This window comes from Lepidochelys kempii, chromosome 6 (genome assembly GCF_965140285.1).
Source record: "Lepidochelys kempii isolate rLepKem1 chromosome 6, rLepKem1.hap1, whole genome shotgun sequence".
NCBI lineage: Eukaryota > Metazoa > Chordata > Testudines > Cheloniidae > Lepidochelys > Lepidochelys kempii.
This window is the reverse complement of record NC_136385.1, coordinates 119,383,743-119,405,815: the sequence shown is the minus strand read 5'-3', so window position 1 is coordinate 119,405,815 and position 22,073 is coordinate 119,383,743. Positions and strand designations below refer to the sequence as shown.

The following is a 22,073-nucleotide window of genomic DNA, read 5'->3' as shown; positions in this document are numbered from 1 at the left end:
GGTTCAGAAGGTAGGAATAAATACCCTAAACAGAGCAATAAACATGAGAAAAGAGAACTTGATCCTAAGTTAGTAGGAAAGGTGATAGACTAGAAAATGAGTGTAAGGAGCATCCCACTTTGTTTCACAGACCATAACAACATTGAGAAAAAGTAGGAGCGTAGATTAGGATAAAGCATAAACATGCTATAGATGTTGGCCTGGGAGCCCTCTTCCTGTACTTAGAATATCTTAGGCTTGATTCACCACTTTATGCTGATGTAACTCCACTAAAGCCAGCTCATTATGCCCTTTTAGAAACTAGCACACAGAGACCACACTGAAAGCATCTTTCACAACTGTCTTATGTCCCCCCCAGACCCCCTGCAGCATTTACCCCTTTATTGTTACAATCCATCTTGAGAAGCCACTTGCAAACCAAACCTATAGCAGGTGCAGTGTTGCTTAGCAAAACATTTTTCACTCTAGTTGTTCACGCTGCTTTTTCAAGAGCGATCGTACATCTGACAACTCCATCGTGGAGGGTTAAAACAGTTACTGCATCTGTGCAGTAGTTCCATAAATAGAACTCTTCCCTCCAGGTGGTTTTTATGCCACTGATAAACACGTCATTGATTACAATTTAGCTACGATTTCACAAATATAAGAGATCTGCTTTTTCTAAGCATGAGCATTGAAGGTTCAGGTAGAAGTCAATTTTCATCTCTTGCTCAGTACAGATTAACGGAAAGAGAACTGCAAATTCAATTTCATGGTACTGTTGCTAAATACCTTTGCTTTCCCTTAAGTGCGTCTTTTATTCAGTGGGCTTTATGGGTTACGTCTGAATTAATCATATTAGACAGATAAAACCTGATAAGAACAAAGTGCTTTTGTCATTTAGAGAGACTTCCAAACCAGAGATTAATTTGTAAACATTTGACAGTCTAACAAGGCGTTTCATGCTTCAGATCATTTTATATTTTATTTGTTCCCAAAATAAGTTTTGCTTTATTCTATTGTGTTTGAAGGGCAAACGTAAATTATGGGTCGATGCAGCAATTAGTGTGCCGTAGCCAAAGGCTAATGTGTGGCACACACACGCACTCAGAATCTGTTGCTCAGATCCTAATATAGACATTCAAATTGAAACCTAGAAATGAAAAGCTACATTTTCAAAGCAATGCACTAAGTTATGGCCACATGACTCCCTCTGAAGTTGAGGGGAGCTGAGAAAATAAAATTCTATGTGCCACTTTGAAATATAGGGGAAAGTATGCAGATGTCGCTTTGCCAGGAAAGGACATTATGCGTGGCTACCACACAAAGAAAGTTTGAAAGATTACAAGACCATAAGAATGGCCATACTGGGTCAGATCAATGGTCCATCTAGCCCAGTATCCTGTTTCCCACAGCGGCCAGTGCCAAAGCTTCAGGGGGAGTGTATACAACAGGGCAATTTTTGAGAGATCCGTCCTTGTCTTCCCCACTCAGCTTCTGGCAGTCCGAGGTTTAGGATCAACCTGAGAATGGGGTGGCATCCTTGACCATCTTGGCTAATTGATAGACCTATCCTCCATGAACTTATCTAGTTCTTTAGTGAACCTAGTTATACTTTTGGCCATCATGACAATGAGTTGCACAGGTTAATTGTGTGGTGTGTGAAAAAGTATGTTCTCTTGTTTGTATTAAACCTGCTGCATATCAATAGCCTCATGAGACCTGTGGTTTCTGTACAGTAGAAAAGATACTGAGATTATCCTTGAGACTGTACATAAGACAGGAAATTCAAATTTATGATTCATCTCATCAAGGAGTGTCAGCTAGGAGTATATTTAAAAGGGTGTCTCTCTTTAGGGTTCTATGATGGTCTTTTGCAATGAAACTTGTGGATCCTCCCATATCCTACGAATTTTTCATGACTCAGCAGCTGCATATTTTATGGGTGAGATTTTCAGAGGAGCTCAACATTGGCCTGATTCCCACTGAAATCAACGGGGGCAGAGTTAGGCCAGCATGATTGCCTTGGGAAATTGTACTTTACAGGTTGGGGCCCTTTGGATGTTGGAAATGTGCAGCTATGTGGACCAACTCAGTGGTCACCCATGAAAAGTTTCTCCTCGTTTGAGAGAAGTCCTCTCCATATAACACGGGGAAAAGTAGAACCAGCAAAATCAAAACGGAAGACGCTTTTTAAATGCAAGAGCTGAATGGAATAAAAGATATTCGTCGTGTGGCAAAAGTTTTGGAATTTCAAACAGAGATCTCTCTTTGGGACTCTTCTGCACCATTGAGATCAATGGGAGTTTTACCATTGATGTCAAAGGGTCCAGAATTAGGTCCTTTACGAATGTATAAAAAATGGACAGTAAAGTTCCGTCAGTAGAATCTTTGGTCCATATTCTCTCCTGTGCCAAGTACTGTAGAGACCTTTCTTATCAAGTTTCTGTTTCGAGGCCTTCCCTCTCACAGACTCTCTGGGAAGATCTCACTGCATTGTACCTTACACCAAAAGCTAAACAGATGATTTTCGGTCTAGATGATTTATTTCAGAGAAGACAAGGAAAAGTTTGAGAGAGAGAGAGAGAGCGCAATGACTTACTCAGTAACATTCTGATCTCATCACAAAATTACAGGGTTCCGTGCAACCCAAAGGAATGCTCCCCTATATTTAAAGGGGACAGCCACAGAAAGAAGAATTACATTTTCTTTTGGTTGACACAGCTGCAGAAACACAACCGTTTGTTGCAATGATTTCCTGTTCACAAACTTGTCCTTTTTATGGACAGGCATCATTTCATTTGTTCAATAGGCTGTCTGTATACAGCTCAATAAACTGACAGATTCCCTTACGTTGATGCATTACACTGCAATCTAACTACTTCTCAAATACTACAGTGAAGAAGTCGGTTTTTTACCCACGAAAGCTTATGCCCACATAAATCTGTTAGTCTTTAAGGTGCCACCGGACTCCTTGATATTAACACACAATTTTTCTACAGCCTTGTCAGGTGCACGTTATAAGATATGCAGTGAGTGAGATAGGTTTCCCAATTCAGTCTGAATTTTGTATATGTATAAAAAACATTCATAGACCCATTATCTGGAATACACAGAGTAACTGATGATGTTACTTGAGTATCCTGTTTTCACTGGTTTAACATTACGGGGCCTTTGGGCACAGGTTAGGGTTAGAGGTTTGATTTTCTCCCCACTCTTTTGAGCTTTGTTTTCATAAGGAGTACAGCTTAGTCAGTTTTTGTATCAAGGTGTTCCCATATGAATATGAGATCGCATTGTCACCATAATGTCATAGGCCTTTATCCTGCTACTATTTATTTCAGTGAGAGCAGGATTGGTCCCACAGTTCCTGAGAAGTCTGGACCAGACCTTTCTCATCAAGGTTCTGTCCTCTGGCCTTCCCTCTCACAAACTGTCCGAGAAGAGCTAACTTAGTGGTTGCAGCGCAAACATTTTAATGAAAAAAAAAAATTTCTTCTTAGTTTAGCCAACAGGGAAGTTGCATTTTTCTATTCTTGTGATTAATACAGCTTATTCTCAGACCCAGAACAGTGCTCTGCTGGATGGCTGGAGTACATTTTCAGGCAAAGGGGCTACTGAGATAGCACATTACCTTGAAAACTTACTGCCAAGGACATCGGGATGAAGAAATGGAGGGACATGGTAGAATGTGCATGCCATTGAAAACCATTCCATTTTAAAAAAGTCTAGTGGAGGAAAATAGGTTTGGACCCTGAGAAACCTGTGATTTTGGACTTCAAGCCTTCTCAACTGGGCATTGCAGAGGGGTAAAAGCCAATACTGAAGAAAAGTATATTATTTCATCTGATTTCCATGTTTCTGCAGAAAGTTTCCATTTCAGCCTCTACCTCACCTCACTCCACGATGATTTGGACATCTCAGGTACTGGAAAAGTCTGTTCAGGAGGAAGTGCCTACATTTAACCCAATATTTTGATCTGTTTATTAAACATTCTCAGTCTATTTTTTTCCAACCTTGCCCTGGGACTCCCCTTTTACAACCTGTTAAGGTTGGTTGACCTGTTATCCCTGGGAATCATGTTTACATGGGAAAAAAATCATCATTTCACGCTAACACTCCCAGCCGGCAGTGATGCAACTAATGCAGGATTTCTTACATTAGTGACTAATTGAAACCTGATCAAAAGAAAATACCATTATGACTTTAAATAACTTATTTATAGTTCTGTTTTCCCTGGTAATTAAGCCAAACTTCTGAATTTAATTATTGGATTTCAAATCCTGATAATGAGTTGTATGTTGTTCCATTAAGTTATAGACTGCACATATTTCGTTGCCAAGGATTTGAGATTGGCTTGGTATTTTAATAGGGGAAAACAGAAAGCAGCTTTAATGGCTGTGGATTTATCGGGGTTACTGTTTATGAGCTGTTAAAAGAAAAAAGTGGGGATGGGTCTTTTGAGCTAACAAATTAGCTAATCTCTTTTCCTAGGAATGAGATTTGGAGACTCTGTGAGGTGCTGAGCATCTCTTGCAAGACGTCGAGTGCTTGCAGCTCTTATTGAATTGTGGAGCAGTTGTGAATGCTTGGCCCCTCACAGGATCAGGCCCTATGGAAGAGTTGCTTGATTGAATCAAGGGGATTGAAAATGAATCTGAGGTCCTTGATATAAACCAACAGGCTGCTGTTGAAATAGTATTTTTCCTTTGGATCCAGGTTTCCCAATTCCCCTTTGCAGGTACCATATAAAAAAAAAAAAAGTGACTACACTTTGCAATGAGAGTGCACTTGAATTTCTCACATGAGAAACTATAAAATGTGTTTTGTGTGGAGTTTTAATAGGTCAAGAGAAAGACTAACAGAATTATACCTATGATGCGCACACAGGTGGGATTAAAATAGCAGCAGACCGGGCTGGTCACCCCTCTGATGCTCTCATACGTTGAAAATTAAGACCCAGCTCAGCAACACTTATTAGATTTTTCCTATGTGCTAGCCCCGACTCTCAAAATTGTATTTGCAAATAATTTCAGTAGTCAGCAGCTGATTTTCATCACAAATACTTTAGCACTCAGAGTAGAGCTTGCATGGATCCTTTGTGTTACATCCTGATTTACCATTATTTACCCCTGACAAGGAGAAAGCCATGATGTCCCTGGAAGGGCTTAAGGGAAGTTAGAGGTTTGTTCAGGGCATGGTGTTCCTGGGAGCACTGAGTCAGCCTAGCCTTAGGCTTCCTGCTTAAACAGTGGGATATGAGGCACAGCTAACAGCATTGTTGTAGGCAGAACATACCTGAGCTTATTCCAGGAGAGAAGATATAAATGCTAGGTCTGGAGAGCAGCTTTGTCAACTTCTGGTTTGGCTTCTGTATAGAGGTCACTTGTAATAACAGTCAGAGTAACAGCAATGTTTGCTCTGCAGAAAGAGGAAAATCATGTAGGCGAGAAACCTTTTCCAACCACAGTGGAAATGAAAGAAAGCTGAGCTTCCCATAGTGTGTCATGTGCAATTGTTTTTCAAAACACTTCAATTTCCAAACCTTAACCATGGAGCCCAAGGAATCCAAGTTGGAGGGATTTATCTAGAGAGGAACTGGTGAAGGCCACTCTCCTTCTCTAGTCTTCAGAGTAGCAGCCGTGTTAGTCTGTATCCGCAAAAAGAACAGGAGTACTTGTGGCACCTTCGAGACTAACAAATTTATTAGGGCATAAGCTTTTGTGGGCTACAGCCCGCTTCATCGGATGCATCCTGATGAGAATCTTTATATTCAAGACCTTTCACAACATCAGCTATGAGACCAGCAAAACTACATAATAGGGGAACCTATCAGGTTTGGAGATAACCAAAATACTTGACCTCTTCCCTGATTTTCAACCTCTCCCTCCTGCTAACGTGTGGTCACAGGTACCTGCACTTTGTTCAGTTTGTTTGGTTCGGCACTGTTTTTTAAAATCTGTCTCTGCTGAGCCTTGTTGAACATACATCATTTAATGGCATATCATTAAAATGCGATCATGTGCATTACTGAGTTACAGAAGGAAACATTGTTTCCTTCATACTCCTAAGAACTATCTGAGTTCAATTATAATTGACACTTGGAATCTACTCTATAATACAAACTATGTGAATCAAGTATTGTCTGAGGAGTGTCACGGAGAGCAAATGCTGATAATATCCCTTTGTGCCTGTGAAATAGCCTGTGAACTAATAACTAATTAACTCTGTCTGAATTCCGCATTTCCGCACTCAAGCAAGCAAAGAGTGTATTTCTGCCAATTTTCAGTTTACACTGAGATACAATAAACAGCAGCCCTTAGTGTAGCAGCTCCATTAACAGGGCCCTGCCAAATTCGCGGCTGTGAAAACTGCGTTATGGACCATAAAATCCGGTCTTTTGGGTGCTTTTAGCCTATACTATACAGAGTTCACAGGGAGACCAGCGTTTCTCAAACTGGGGGTCCTGACCCAAAAAGGAGTTGCAGGGGGGGGGGCGGGGGGGCACAAGGTTATTTGGAGGTGGGGAGTTTACAGTATTGCCACCCTTACTTCTGTGCTGCCTTCAGAGCTGGGTGGCCGGAGGGTGGCAGCTGCTGACGAAGGGCCCAGCTCTGCAGGCAGCAGTGCAGGAGTAAGGGTGGCAATACCACACCAGGCCACCCTGACTTCTGCGCTGCTGCTGGCAGCGGCACTGCCTTCAGAGCCGGGCTCCCGGCCAGCAGCCGCCGCTCTCCAGCGGCCCCGCTCTGAGGCAGCGCCACCAGAAGTAAGGATGGCAGTATGGTGACCCCTCACAACTCCTTTTTGGGTCAGGAGCTCTACAATGACAACACCATGAAATTTCAGATTGAAATCTTTAAATAGATTTTAAGTTTTAAAAATCCTATGACCGTGAAATTGACCAAAGTGGACCATGAATTTGGTAGGGCCCTATCCATTAACAAGTCTGAACTTCCAAATATCATATAATGGAGATACCTGTCCTAGTTTCAAGAACTATCAGTGTTGGTATATCTTTTCATTTAAATCTGCAACCCTCCCATCCCAAGCATTTCATCCGTACAGCCAAGGGGACCTCTGCAGAGCGTGCTGGGGAGTCATTGTGTCAACAGATGAGCATAATGTCCCACTAGCCTAGCAAAAGGTTATCGTATCCACCAGTTGTACTACTGGTAAGAAAATATCTGAAATGAAATTGTGTCCATCTCCGAACAGATCGGATGTGCCTGATGCACCAGAAAAAGCTGAAGGTGAACCTGTAACATCAAACTAAATGGGGTGATGGTCAACCCATGTCAAAGCTGCAGTCCTCAAATCCTTATCCCAATAGCCAGTCCACAAACACAAGAGTCAAATCCCGACCTAGGCCCCCAATCAATCATACCAGCTCCTAAATCCAGCCCAGCCACTACGTGAAGATGGAAGGATTCTGGACCGTCCTTTGGCAAGGTCCTCCCTGGCATTATGGACATGATGGTGACGCAGGGCCCTAAAGGAGGATAAAGAGGGGGAGGAGAGAACAGCAGAAAAGTCTCCCAAAGAATCCCATCCCCAATCAAGACAACACCCTTTCCCGGCCCAACTATTCAATTTTCACTGGTATGCACCACTTTTGTGCTACTCCCACTCTTCCAACCATGGCAGCTGATCCTCCCCAACACTGACATGGTTAAGCCTGACAGGAGATGTTGCAAGCCACCCTGAGAGCTCCATCTGTCACAGCTACCAACAATTGATAACCACCAGGGGAAAATGTTTAGCCCGTCAACAGCTAGAGCATGCAGTTACAGGTTCACCTAAGACCTTAGTCTACATGAGCAGTGGCATGTAGGCTACGTACAGCTACATGCTGCAATGAAGAGTAGGCTGTGTCCACACTGGGGCATATTGCTTCACATGGCAGTGACAGGCTCTTGCAGGGAGGAGGTACTGGGGGAAAAGGATCTTGCAGCGAGACACCACACTACTAAAAATAGCAGAGTAGATGTGCGAAGCACTGTTTGGGGATATAGGGTAGATAGCCTAAAGGTTCTGGCATGTCTTTACTCTCCTTAAGCAATGCCTCATCATCTCCGCTGCTATTTATACCCAGGCTAAGGAGATGTGCAGCGTACCCTACATGCTGCAGTGAGTTGAGACACAGCCTAAGTCTGATCACAAATGAATGATCATTTGGGCATCATGGTTGGCTGGGATCAGGTAAACAGCTATGATGGCTCTAGTGCCTGGCACTGCAGCCATGGCCAGCAGACAGAGGCCTTCCCGCCCCACAGACTGATATGACACGAGCCAATACAGGAAATGAATGGTAAGGACAGTCCACCACCCATATCATCACATAAGGGTTGAAAATGAGCAATTTAATATAGTTGTGGCTTCTGTTACTTTTACTAGAGCACCATAGTGGTGCATCCCCACAGCAACAGGGGCTACATCTGCTTCTTTCAAACAACAGATTATTCTATCAGACTTTTAAAAAACAGCTGCACGTAATTTGATCAGTGCAGCCGTCAAACTTTACAGAGTGCAGTATTTCTTTGCCTGCATAAAACAGGCAATGAAAAAAAACCCAACAACCCTGGCATTTGGGAAACAGGCGTTTCCAGCTTATTGGAAAACACATTAGTCTGACGTAAAATAAAAGGACTGAAATAATGAAAACGCTGAGAAACAACTGAAAATATAAAATGTCAATGTAATGTGATTTTCACGTGCCTGGGCTGCAATCAGCTTTTAAAAAGTGTCGGGTCACAGCAAACAGTTGTGAGCAAGGCTTCTTTCAAAATGCTTATCAGCAAATTTACAGTGTACTCTCTTTGGCTTAAACATTTAATCTTTTAAGAGACAGATAATTTTCAGCTGCTAACTCAAGCCCTTTAAGCAGAATTCTGAATGCCACAAGTGATGCTGCAATGTACATTAAACTGTTTAAATACAGACATATGGTCTCTGGGAGTGAAAGCCCATCATGCACTGGGGTACCCCCAGACTTATGACTAGGGCCCTACCAAATTCACAGTCCATTTTGGTCAATTTCATAGTCCTTGGATTTTAAAAATCGTAAATGTCATGATTTCAGCAATTTAAATCTGAAGGTTCAGGGTGGTGTAATTGTAGAGGTCCTGACCCAAGAAGGAGTTGTGTGTGTGTGGGAGGGAGGGCGGGGGGTGTTGCAAGGTTATTGGGGGGGGGGGGCTTACTTCTGCGCTGCTGCTGGCGGCAGTGGTGACTTCAGAGCTGGGCAGCTGGAGAGCAGCAGTGCAGAAGTAAGGGTGGCATGGTATGGTATTGCTACCTTTACTTCTGCATTGTTGCTGGCGGCAGCTCTGCCTTCAGATCTGGTCTCCTGGCCAACAGCTGCCAGTCTCCAGCCACCCAGCTCTGAAGGCAGCACAGAAGTAAGGGTGGTAGTACTGCGACCCCCCCTAAAATAACCTTGTGACCTTCCTGCAACTCCCCTTAGGGTCAGGACTCCTAATTTGAGAAACGGTGGTCTCCCCCATGAAATCTGTATAGTATAGGGTAAAAGCACACAAAAAGCCAGATTTCATGGGGGCGGGGGACCAGATTTCACGGTGCAACACGTTTATGGCCGTGAATTTGGTAGGGCCCTACTTATGGCTGAGGGCAGCCCGTAATTTGTGGGGCAATCCTGAATTTAACATGGAATGAAGGTCTGCTGCTGACTGAGAAACTGAGGAATTTGTGGGAAGGAAATTTGAGGTTGAGAGAATTAGCAAAGTAACTATGGCTATGTCTACATTGGGTTGCACTGCAGACTAGGAGTGTGCGGACTGCAGTGTGCACCAAAGCACTGCGCTGTAACTGTCCCATGTGGATGCTGCTGGAGCAAACTAAAAGATACCTTTCAGAGGAGCAGCCGTGTTAGTCTGTCTTCGCAAAAAGAAAAGGAGTACTTGTGGCACCTTAGAGACTAACCAATTTATTTGAGCATAAGCTTTCCTGAGCTACAGCTCACTTCATCGGATGCATAAAAGTGGAAAATACCTGTGTTTGGCTTACCTGTTTGAAAGAGGCCCATGTTAATGTTAACTAGGTACCTTTGGGTTCATGCCCGCAGTGTCCACATGGGGCAGTTATAACACAGCACACTGCAACTCCCAGCCCTGCAGGGCGATGTACACAAGCCCTATGGCATTAGTACTGCAACTACGAAGAAGCTATTTTTAAATACCTCTGACTCTTTAATGATTATTTCCTATTTTAACAATAATCAACAGAGAAATCTCCACTGAGCAGTAACTCACTGAAGATTTTAATTTCTTACAACCAGACTGGAAAACCTTCCAAGGACTGGAAAACACACTTTATGAGAGACTAAAGAAGCTCAATCTATGTAGTTTATCTAAGAGAAGGTTAAGAGATGACTTGATCACAGTCCCTACACAGGGACAAGATTTCTGATAGGAGAGGGCTTTTCATTCTAGCAGGAAAAGGTGTAGCAAGAGCCAATGGTTGGAAGCTGAAGCTAGATAAACGGAGAGAGGAAATAAGGCATTCATTTTTAACAGGAGGTTAATTAACCAAAGGAATAATTTACTTAAGGATTTGAAACCTATAAATCAAGATTATTGGGCAAATGATCATTCCTTATGACACAGGCTACCCCTGCCCTGACCCCCCTGTTCCATAAATCCCAGAGGATTAGCTGAGTCCAGTGCCTGGAAGGGATCCCTGTGCCTCCCTGTGCTTGCTGTATTTTGACTTCCATGGTCGCACAGCTCCTGCAGTAGTCACACACTAACAGGATCCACCCATTGGCCTCTGCCTGGATTCATCCTCATCTTCCTGGTCAGTGTGTGTGAAGAACTGCAGATTCTGGCTGGGACAACTGAATAGGACAGAGCAGACTAGATCAGAGACTGAAAGGGCAGAATGGTATCATGAAGACCAACCAGTCTTGCCCTTTCCACACCTGCAGACCTCAAGGTTGACAGGGGTTAGTGGAAGCATGCCACAGAGCCAATGCTTATGCTCCCATATCCAATGCTTTTAAGGTCTCCTTCAGACTCAGACGTGATTGCAATTTAAGAGGACCAATCACCATACTCCAAAAGAAAACTGGGAGCTTAAAATGGAAATTCTCACAGAGCCTTAACATTCCTGTCTCCCTAACTCAACATCTTTCCACCAGTGAGATACTTTAATGTTTGACATGTACGAGAAATGATATCCGATGGCTGGAAGACCATTGCTGAAAAGGGATGTGAAGTACAGAGAGGGTGAAAAAAACCATGCGCCTGGAAAACACTTCATTGCTTTTTTATTAGATGCACCCACAGTACAGAGCCTCTTGCACATGTGCAAAAGAGAAAGGATACACATTTATATCTGGGAGCACCATTGAGTTTGAGTTTGTTTCTTTAATACCACTTTTAAGTAAACTATGTCCAAAGAATGACATTTTGAATCCAAGTCTTTAAGACCTGCTTCACTTTACCCAGAGGTGGAAGATTTTTCTTTTTAATATTACCTTGCTGTAGCATAGAAGACATTTTCACAGTCTGGTTAGACCAGTCTATATATTTCCATAAGCAACTTTTCATATATAAAAAATGTTTTATTTCCCCACCAACCCAATAGTTTAACTGCATCTAGATTTAAAAACAGTAACGGACCCATGGCAATCTTGGGGGGGGGGGGGAGAGGGGAGTGGGAAATGAACTTTTGCTGCCCTCTCCTGCTTAAACAATGAAATACTAAAATATCAAGAAATCTATGACTCTAATGCTAATTTTTAAACAAAAAGCATGAGCAGGTCATTCTTTAAACTACAATCAAAAATAGGACAAGGACAATAAATGTACTGGAATTATTTATATTTGAAAACCCCTCATCAATACATGAGGTTATGATTATAACATATTTACAGTAAGTAATCAAAAAAAAAATAAAAAAACCCTGTATTCAGAGAGGTCATGATAGAATGTCTGTTTCTCTTAAACAGATGCTGCTGCTTCTGCGGATAGTAAGCAGCACTTGGATAAAACCTTCTTCTAAATCAAAATTAGCTGAATTTTGCTTCAAGGATACACAATCCTTGTATACAGACTCTGAAAGGAAAATACTGGGGAATATAAAAAAACTCACTGCCAATACCTACTAGAAAAACTAGTTTGTGCTCATTACACAGCTATTTTGGAAAGCTGATGAGCCAAGATACAAAAATAAAAATATTAATGTGCAAATAAAAACATTCTTTTATCATGCCTGTTTATCACCCTCATTTTGTCACAGGGCAACTCTCAGTATTGAAAAAAGGGCAGCTCTGCCTTCTAAGACAGTTCTGTGCTCTCAACTGAAAGGAAAATGAGGTGCACCGGGGGAGGAAATAGCTATCCAGTTCTCCAACTCTCCCAGAAAACAATAAAAAAAGCTTTTAAAGCTTATAATATATTTTCTTTTTCCATAGCGTAAGAGAGCCTGAGGCTATACTTACACATGTACAATATAAGTACAGCTGCTTCAATTCTAGCTCAAACAGTTCTTGGCTCTGCATCCTGGATTGTTCCATATATAGAAGGAGGTAAAAATAAATTAAATCCTTTTATTTATGCTAACAAAACCAAGATTAATTTACTGTAACCCTGCTTGCAAATACTCCAATGTCATTAGAGTACTTTTATTTAAAGCATTCAAAGGTTTGGAAGAGAGACAAAAACCACTCAGTAGCAATGAAAAGAAAACAATAAGGGAAGCTTGCAAGGTGAAGAAAGCAATGCATGCTCACACAAGAGGAACTTTTACAACTGCTACCTCACCATAACCTGATGCAATGCTCTAGTTTTGAAAATGTCGTTCATTACTTTTACCTGACAACATTCAATCCTTTCCCCTGTAACCAATATGGTACAAGACATGAGTGAGCTCCCATCAACTGTGATGTTAGCAGTCTACAACAAACATTAACAAAAAAAGTAGTTTCTCAAAACCACGAAGCAAACAAAATCACAAATGAATAGATGCACTGATCACAACTGACGTAAGTCCATATGCTGCCTTTATCTTTGCATAAACCTCCCATTGACTCTAGTGGGACAGGAGCAGTATATTGCCTTTGGGTTGCAGCCAACAGTGGATTGTGTGGATTCTGTGGTACTACTATGGTAAGCGCTTCTTTAAGTACATCACAAAGGACAACCTCAGAGTGACCTCACCTTTTTAGAGTCACATGACTCACATCACATTACCTCATTCAATTTAAAGAAACAGTCCATCATAGAAGTGAAAATCACTTTCACTTTCAAAATCACAGTGAAAATCCCCAGTATCCCCCATTAGAGGTAAAAAAAATATTGCAACCAGCTAGGTTCTCATCAGTTTTGTATCACCAATTCCACTAGGTCATGCTGAAACCAAGAACATCCAAGAATGGTCAACACTCACCTAAATTCTAAGTACAGGACAAGGTGTCTTTTTCTAATGCCACATTGTTTCTTTTCATTCCACCAGGCAGAAAAAAAAAATGGAAACACCAAGATTTCTTCCCACCACAATAGTTCAATTGTTGACCATTTAACACAGTCTAGTCAGGCATGAGTTTAAATGCACCCTCTCATACAGCATGTAAATTGCAGACACAGTCACACTACTAAATATAACCCCAACTTGTAGTAGAAACAAAAAGGCTGTCAAAAACCAAAGGGTTAAGGGATGATTTGTTATAAATTTATTTAAACTTCAGTTTTTGAGCTTGCACCTTTGTTTCAGCACTTTTAAAATAAAAATGTTTCACTTATGACAGTATCTGCCAAATTTACATTGTGTCCCAGTCAGTGTTCTTATAAGAGGCTTATATTAATCCCATTAAACCATGTTGTGATGTTTTGTGTTGCATATGACTAGTTTACTTCTGTTATTTTTCCAGAATTAACAGTGTCAAGTTTTTACAAAGTTGTTGCATTTACAACATCCAATGTGCAGACCCATGTGTACAAACGGTGACCTGATAATCCTGAAACAGTCAGTAACCTGGGATTGGATTCCTGCTCCCCTCCCACCTTTTTGTTTTGTTTTGTACCTGGAAACAAGAAAACCTCAAATTCTACTGTATATTTGAATGGTAGGAAAAAAAATATACAAGCTTGTATTTATACTGTATTTCTATCAATGGCAACAGGTCATAAGTTCATGTTTGCAACTAACACAAAGACTCATGAACACCAAGTCAGTTTTATACCATAAAGACTGCTGGATTGATGGTTTAGGATTATCAACTCACTGTTGTCATATGTCTATAACAATTCAAAAGCATCCTGGAGAAAAATCCTGAAACACATCCCTTTCGGTATAAAATAATGCAACTGCATTAGCTAAATATATACTGTACATAAGTCTTATCAGCATTTTACCGATCAAAGATGTAAGATTCCACTTTTAAATACAAAGCAGATAGCCAATAATGCATACTTATAATACAGCCCTCTTGTTTTTCTTTTAAACAATTTGGTCACAATGCACCTTTGATATAAAAGCATTTTAAACTTTATTATTAATACTCAGGACATTAGGATTTCCAGAATTTTTTTTCAGTAGCGTTTGTAGAACCACTTTTGGTAACAAATACAGTAGTTAGGAATGAGCATCCACTTCAGAAAGCAGAAGTATATTATCCAGAATCCTTTCCAGCTAAAACCATAGGGCTGGCGCTGTGATGAGTAATAGCACTACAGTCACAAAAACACTATAGTATGTTTTTAGAGGCTACATCCTCTTCTGCTGGAATACTTTATAAATACATATTAAAAAGTAAGGCAACAACTCCAAACAGTCCAAACTGTTTGCTCAGCTCTGTTCCCAATTAGACCCAGGACCACTGGAGATCAATTTCATGCTTGTACTGTTTAGTGTTTGTCGTTATAATTTCAAAATGGTCCAATAAAATGTATATATATTCTAATCATTTAGCCATTAGTATTACCAAAACAGCTCTGGTATGTGCGTCCAATGACATGTAACTAATACTGGTTAGGTACCGAAGTTCACGATGTTACTATTGCCCATTTTCAAAGGATTCAAGACTGTGGATTCACAATAAATTGACGCATTAATCTGAAATTTCCTTCCCTACTATGTTTATCACCTCTTTATTTTTACTCCTAATGCTTACATTGAAGGAGTACCAATGCTAGCCTGGTACCAGAAAGATACTCACACCAGTAAACAAAACCTTAGGGACCTATATTTTTCATGGCCCTGATCTGCATGGACATTCAACTTATGAAGATGTGCAAAAGGGAAAAAAATGTCAAATTACAGTAAAGTTATCCAGAGAAGGAGGATGTTACACAAACTCAAAAGGAAATGACAATCTTTTTTCTCTTTTACTATAAATACATTTAACAGTTTAGCAGAAAGGCAAGCTAAATTTAAGATTGTTCACATTTGAAAGTTGTATCATACTCTCTGCTAATGATAAATAAGGAACAGGTCCTGACAATGGAATTTTGACATAGCAATTTTCATCAACAGATCTTTGAAGACTGGTTTTAAAGAAGGGTCAAAACAATGATTATGTTGCAAAGTTCTGAGAAGTCCATCTGCTGTCCAAACTTTGGATAAAAGTCCTTATTTTTTCCTTTACTTCGAGACAGTTATATACAGTGCTGTTGTAATAATGAAACAAATGTGAAATCTACTGTAAAGTTGCACAATACAGAAAACTGTTGCTCCATCTTCTACTACATAAATGTGTGACTCCACAGGTTAATAATGCAGCTTTGTTTCTTTTGTTAAGTTGGAATTATTCCATCACGTCTAAGACCTCTCTTTAACTCCAAATCCTCCAGTTTTTTCCACAGTTCTTCACGTTCCTTCTCTTTCTTCTTCTCACTAGCAGACAGAATAAAATAAAGTGTTAACAGCAAGGAAGCTTTAAAAGTACCTATCCAACAGTACTTATTTGATATAAGCTATGAGCAGTAATTTTTCTAATGCACTTGCATTTTTCCCTAATGTATATTTATTTTCAGTACACATTTTTTACTCCAACTTTTAGTTTATCTACATCAAAAATGCTGAACAAAACTGAGAGAAACAAAAGATGGGATATAATAAAAAAAAGTTTAAAAATCTTTACTGAAATTAATTTTACTATAGAGCAAAAACAGCTAGTCCATGTTAGAATTATATTAAAATATTTTATGGATCAAATACATTACATTTCAGATTAATACATACTTTTTGGGCCAAGTTCTATTTCACAATTTCAAGTTTATTTATTTGTTTAAAGAAGAGTATTAGGGTCTCTCTTGTTTTCATTAATATAAAACCTAGCCTATTCTCTCAAACAAGGCCAGATTCAATTCAAAAGTGCTCCATCCCAGTGCAGCTAGTGTGAATCCAGTTGCAAGATCTAACCCTCATTCAATGCATTTGTTTTTATTCCTACAGAATCCCTACAAAATAATCTGGACAATGTTTGCTTTACCAATAGATTGCGCAGCCAAATTAGATAAAGGAATCAGAGTGACAAGACTGTAGTCCAACTGAGTTCTTAGGGAACTGAGTGGAAGAGGTGTCAGGGGAAACCCAATAAAAATTAAAAAACTAAACTAGAACTTTCTTAATTTGATTATTCTCTGAGTTCTCTCTCTCTCTGTCACTCGTTATTTGGAGTTAATATGGTCCTTATGCTATAATGTGGGGACATAATGTTATAATTGCTTTGAAATACGTATAAAATTAAGTCATTGTGTTCTGATAACAACTACAACACCTGGAGTATGTATGGTCTTGATGCTACAAGTTGGGGAGAGCTTTCAATTTCTGCTTAAGTCACCTTGCAGGATCAGGTCCAATGGGAACATGAACGTCATGGACATCTAGGGTACAGATATGTAGATTCCCAATTTGTCACACTGCAGAGTTTCTCAAAATATTCCACTGATTTAGAAGCTTTATTCTGGTACAACTTGCTACCTGGGAAATTCACATCACCTAGGCTGCATACGTTTAGTCAAAATGCGGTCATTTGGCCATAATATCTATTAACACCATTCTGGTTAGAAACAAACATCTGTTTTCATTCATAATTTCTACTTTCATTACACACAGCTGCTGAAAAATATTCAAAATTAAATAAAAGAAATGGTGAATACACTTACCAGAAATTTATCATTACATTATCTAATTGCTGTGTCATGTATCCTTTCTTTCTAAAATATTTCAGTAGGTTACCTCATTAGTTCACCTATGTTTGAACTATTATTCATTGACACTGAAAACTTTAGCCCTAACAAATTCTAAATACTTGGCTATACATCACTCTTATTTTGTAAACTTTATTCTATTGGGGAACCCAGCATAAATCTATTATAACTTATTTCTATTCCTAGGCCCTGATCCTGTGAGTAATCCCACTGAAGTCAACTGGACTGGATTACAATTCACCTGTCCCCTTTGAAATGCGTGTTCTTACACCAGAATTTCATTCTGAGGGTTCCCATTATCAAGTCCTTACAACTATTTACCATCTCTAACTACAACACTCCTTACAAATACTAATGAATTTTGCACCAGCACTTAGTAAATGAAAATCCAATCTCTTATGGAAAGATGTTCGAAAACTTGCCCATGTTTGCCCACAGAACCCTAAGAAGTCTTTATCTCAGCAAATTGTGATTAATTGTTAATATTACACATGGTTTAATATTTGAAGTTAAGTTATCCCATTTTTTACATTCCAATATATATTTTAAAATAATAATAAATGTATTTAAAAGACCAACACCAGCCCTAGCTACAGTAGAGGTCATGTAACCAAGCTCTTCCATACAGTCATTACCTGTAACATACATGCTATCGCAGGGTCTGATCCTGTGAAACTCTGAATGCCTCATGAGATACAAAGTCCCTCCGGCATCCACCAATTTCAGTAGTAGCTGAGGCGTCTCAGAACCTTCCTGGATCAGACCCTAGTCCTAGGATTCTGTGTTGCCCACACTACAAACTGTACAGCGATTATGTCAGCTAATCTGACAGACTGAACTTGTCTACCAAGGCCTGAACAAAAACCATCAAGTCACCTACTACTTGGCTCAGGTTTAAACCCAGGACTCCAGAAATAAGATGTTAGTGTAGTCATTAATCCAGTACATCATCTAACCCATCAATTACAGATTTTTAAATGTATAAGACATTGTATTTTATTATATATAAAAGTAAATCAAATCAAATCAAATCAAATCAAAAGGAAGGTGAACTATGAACCTGGTCACATAATTCAACAGTATCATGGCCTCCAAAAGACTTCAGAGGCTATACTAACCTAACAAGGTTTGATGACATACAGTACCCTTCGCTTTGCTTGTGGGAACCCCGAGTCACACAAAAGGCACGACTTAAACGAAGTCGCAAACTGCCCGGAGTTCCCGAAGTTTCCTCATTTTTTTCACCTGCTGCTTTGGATAAGCTGAAATTTTAGACAAAAGATGATGCACTATAATTGGAGAATGAAGATTAAGGAAAATAGACAAAAAACATTTTACTAGGGTGCAACTAATGATTGTATGAATGGTGCATCTACTGGATCCTGCACTCTAAAGGACTCGGCTATATCAAGATCTATGAAAAAGGAAAAACTGAAAGGGCTGAAAGGTGCCACTTAGGCTTAAGACCACATGCAGGAGAAGTGGGATGGGTCTTATCGTGAGTCATGTGTTGAGGAAATTCCTCATGTCCCACCTCCACCCTTTTTGAAGCCTTTAAGCCAAGTGATATCTTTAAACCCTTGTTCTTCTTTTATTACTGAAAATCTTGATACATTTAAGTCTTTTGGAATGTGGTGCCAAAGGGAGTTCTGTGAGGAATGCAGATCCACAAGCTATGCAACGGGTACTGTATTTCATAGGGGAGAAAACAACCACCTATACATGATATTATCTGGCATCTTGCAAGGAGAAGGCTAATGAGCATGCAGAAAAAAATGAGGCATTGCAATCAATTATGTGTGAAATTATGCAATCACAGCAAAATGTGAGGAAAAAATTAAACGCAGGCTTTATGCACAGCTGACAAAAAAGCTTTAAAAAGTTACCGCTGACGATCTGACTTGTAAGTGGCTGTCAGCTCGTCAAACATGGTGCTGTTCATTTCCATAAACGCCTTCAATACATTGTAGACTAAAGCCACAATAGCCCTGTGAAATATAAAAAAGATAAGGAATCTGTTAGTTTCAGTTGAAATTGAATAAGAACAAAAAATAATTTACACACTTTCCTGAACTTTTCTTATTGGAATTGCTGAACCTGATTCTAATCTCCCACTAGTTAGAGTGATGTAACTTCTTTGACTTCAGTGAAGTTACTTCTAATTAACATACTTATGTGAAGTGAGAATCAGGCTCTCATCACTTTTTATCATTTAAATGGAGAAAACAAATCCCCACCTATTACAGGTAACAACAGACAGCTAGCACATACAACTGCAAATACTTCACCAAGCAATGCAGCAATTCTGAATGTAATCCAATGGTCAAAACTGTAATTCTAGCAGAAGTAATTAAAATCTAAACATCAGATGTGAATGATGCACAGAAAAAAGGGTCAACAGATGCCTTTGAATAGAGTATGAATATCTCAAAGTAAAGAACCCAAGTATGAGAAACATGAAAGATTCCCTTGGATTTGTACGTTTCATGATCATTTCACTTTAGTACATGTAAAAAGAAAACAAGTCCATTGGAAAAAGAAAAAAAATCTTTGAGGAAGACTTGATAATTCTAAGAAATAAACCTTCATTTTATCACAATTTTTTAAAGTACAAGCCTGAATAAAGAGAGCAGCGTGCATGCGAAAAATGATCTCAGCATTAAATTTTGTGATGTGATTACTAAATGCTATCCACCAACCCCCAGACAAGTTCTGTGACCCAGGTAGTAAATGGAAGACATCTAATTATAACTGTACATATAATTAAATGTTTCTCTAGACCAGTGGTTTTCAAACTTTTTTTCTGGTGACTCAGTTGAAGAAAATTGTTGATGCCCGGGACCCAACAGAGCTGGGGATGAGGGATTTGGGGTATGGGAGGGGACTCTGGGCTGGGGCAGGGGGTTCGGGTGAGGAAGGGGGTCAGGGCTCTGGGCTGGGGGTGTGGGCTCTGGGGTGGGGCTGGGGATGAGGAGGCTCCGGGTTTGGAGGGGGCTCAGGGCTGGGGCATGGGCTTACATCCAGCAGCTCCTGGTCAGCAGTGCAGCTGGGATGCAGAGACAGGCTTCCCGCCTGTCCTGGCACCACAGACCGCACTGCTCCCCGGAAGTGGCAAGCAGCAGGTCTGACTCCTGGGTGGAGGTGCGCAAGCAGCGCCATGCAGCTCTCACCCACAAGCACTGCCCCCGCCCCCACTCCCATTGGCTGGACCTGCTGCTGGGTGCTTGCAGGGCACAGCCCAGCGTCAGAACAGGTAGGGACTACTAGTTCTTACTGGCCGGCCACCAGGGTCCCTGGGTGCTGAGCAAGGCGACCCAGTGCCTTGCATTCCACAACCCAGCACTGGTTCGCAACCCGAACTTTAAAAACCACTGCCCTAGACTACTTTAAAAAAACAAAAAACCACCCAGATAAATAGGACATGTACATCATTTTGATTGTGTCAAGACGAAAATGTCTTTTTTTAATAGTGTACAGCAGCAGTGGAGTTTGAGAATGTACGTTTTCTCTGTACTAGCAAATAACTTGGATCTCGCTGTGAGCTAACTGTTGATTAATACTGACTTAATAGCTGCCATTGTCTTTGAATACGTTTATAAAAATAATCTAACCTGAGAACATGCTGCAATGTGTGTGCACCTGCGAATGTTTAGAAAAATGCTGCTGCCACTGATTATATGACACCAATCAAAATAATATTATGTATCTGCAGAGCTGTATTAAGATCAAGGAGTATGTTCCAGGCCAATTTACAGTCAGACTTATCCTGTAAACCAGTTTACAGAAATTATTGACAGAGCATTAGAAACGTTTGGTGCCTGACCGTTCCTCTTGGTAATTATGCAATATTTTATTTCTATTGTTTTTATATTTATGATCATTTATGATGAAAAATTTATGATGAAAAATAAATACAAAGGTTAAAAAATTATTACATTAGCTGCCCAATCATATTTTGGAAATGAAACAATCTGCACTGCTTTTATTTTACAGAGTTCAGATTTTGTGCATGTCTCAGATAATTTGACAATATTCTGAGCCAAATTCAGCTCTGGTTTAAATCCCATTGGCTTTATAGAGCGGCATCTGTTTACATCAAGGCTGAATTTGGTGCGATTTCATGTTTTCTTTGTCTGGAATTTCCAGGGTTGAATATATAGGTTTCAGCAACTGGACAGACGAAAGATAATGCCAAAACTCACGGATTCCAGTGTTCTTTGGAAATCCTATAAAGACTGGAAAACATGATGGGAAGTATAACGTTGGAGTTCTCTTCTATCAAACTCATGATGTATTCATTATTCCAGTAATACAGCGCCCTTTCTGCCACCTTTGATGGGGAGGGAGGAATAAAACCCATTAGCAGAAATTCAGTTATCTGCAAATTTCTTATATTTTACAGAAAACATGCCCCAAAACAAACAACAATCAATGGGTTATCATTACTTTCTAAATGAAATCTCTATTTTATCCAGGGCATAACTTGCATTAATATAAGGTGGTCTTTAAAGTAAATATAAAATAAATTTAAAATATGATTAATGTTAAAATTAATGTATAAGTATTCAGTGTTTGATTTCATTGTAATTTCTTACATGGTGAAAGGTTACGTATGAACTAAAATCTATTTGGATCACTTTTATGGTCATATGACCTGAACCCAGGGTAAATGCGGAGTACCTGCTGCGGCTTGCTTCAAATCCTTGTCTCCCAGAGAAATCAAAGAGAGCCAAGAGTATGGAGTATCTCACAAGAGGAGCTCAACACTTGGCAGGATCGAAGCCCAGGGCAAGAGGGGGGTTGGGCTAAGGTGGCTTTAAGCCACGACAGCACCCTCTTGATTCTAGGCTGGAGCAGCTGCTGGGATAATTCAGGCTTCCCCGAGGGGCAGTCTGAGTTGCAGCAGCCTCCATGCCTACC

General features: G+C 40.1%; 1 protein-coding gene across 13 annotated transcripts in view; it reads right to left on the bottom strand.

The window, feature by feature from the left end:
• Positions 1 to 11,249: 11,249 nt before the first annotated feature.
• Positions 11,250 to 22,073, bottom strand: part of PPP2R5E (protein phosphatase 2 regulatory subunit B'epsilon) — a 108,933-nt gene continuing 98,109 nt past the window's right edge. For 5 of the 13 annotated variants that reach the window (XM_073349889.2, XM_073349886.2, XM_073349890.2 and 2 more), the window contains 4 exons: positions 21,356 to 21,483; positions 19,040 to 19,141; positions 18,272 to 18,415; positions 11,250 to 15,834 (listed from right to left, as the gene is read on the bottom strand). In XM_073349889.2, coding sequence (XP_073205990.1) covers positions 15,735 to 15,834; positions 18,272 to 18,415; positions 19,040 to 19,141; positions 21,356 to 21,483 — 474 coding nt within the window. In that variant the 3' untranslated portion in view covers positions 11,250 to 15,734. Of the gene's footprint in view, positions 15,835 to 16,720; positions 17,062 to 18,271; positions 18,416 to 19,035; positions 19,142 to 21,355; positions 21,484 to 22,073 lie in introns of those variants that run through there. The other 8 variants (XM_073349892.2, XM_073349891.2, XR_012159591.2 and 5 more) reach the window with 7 other exon arrangements.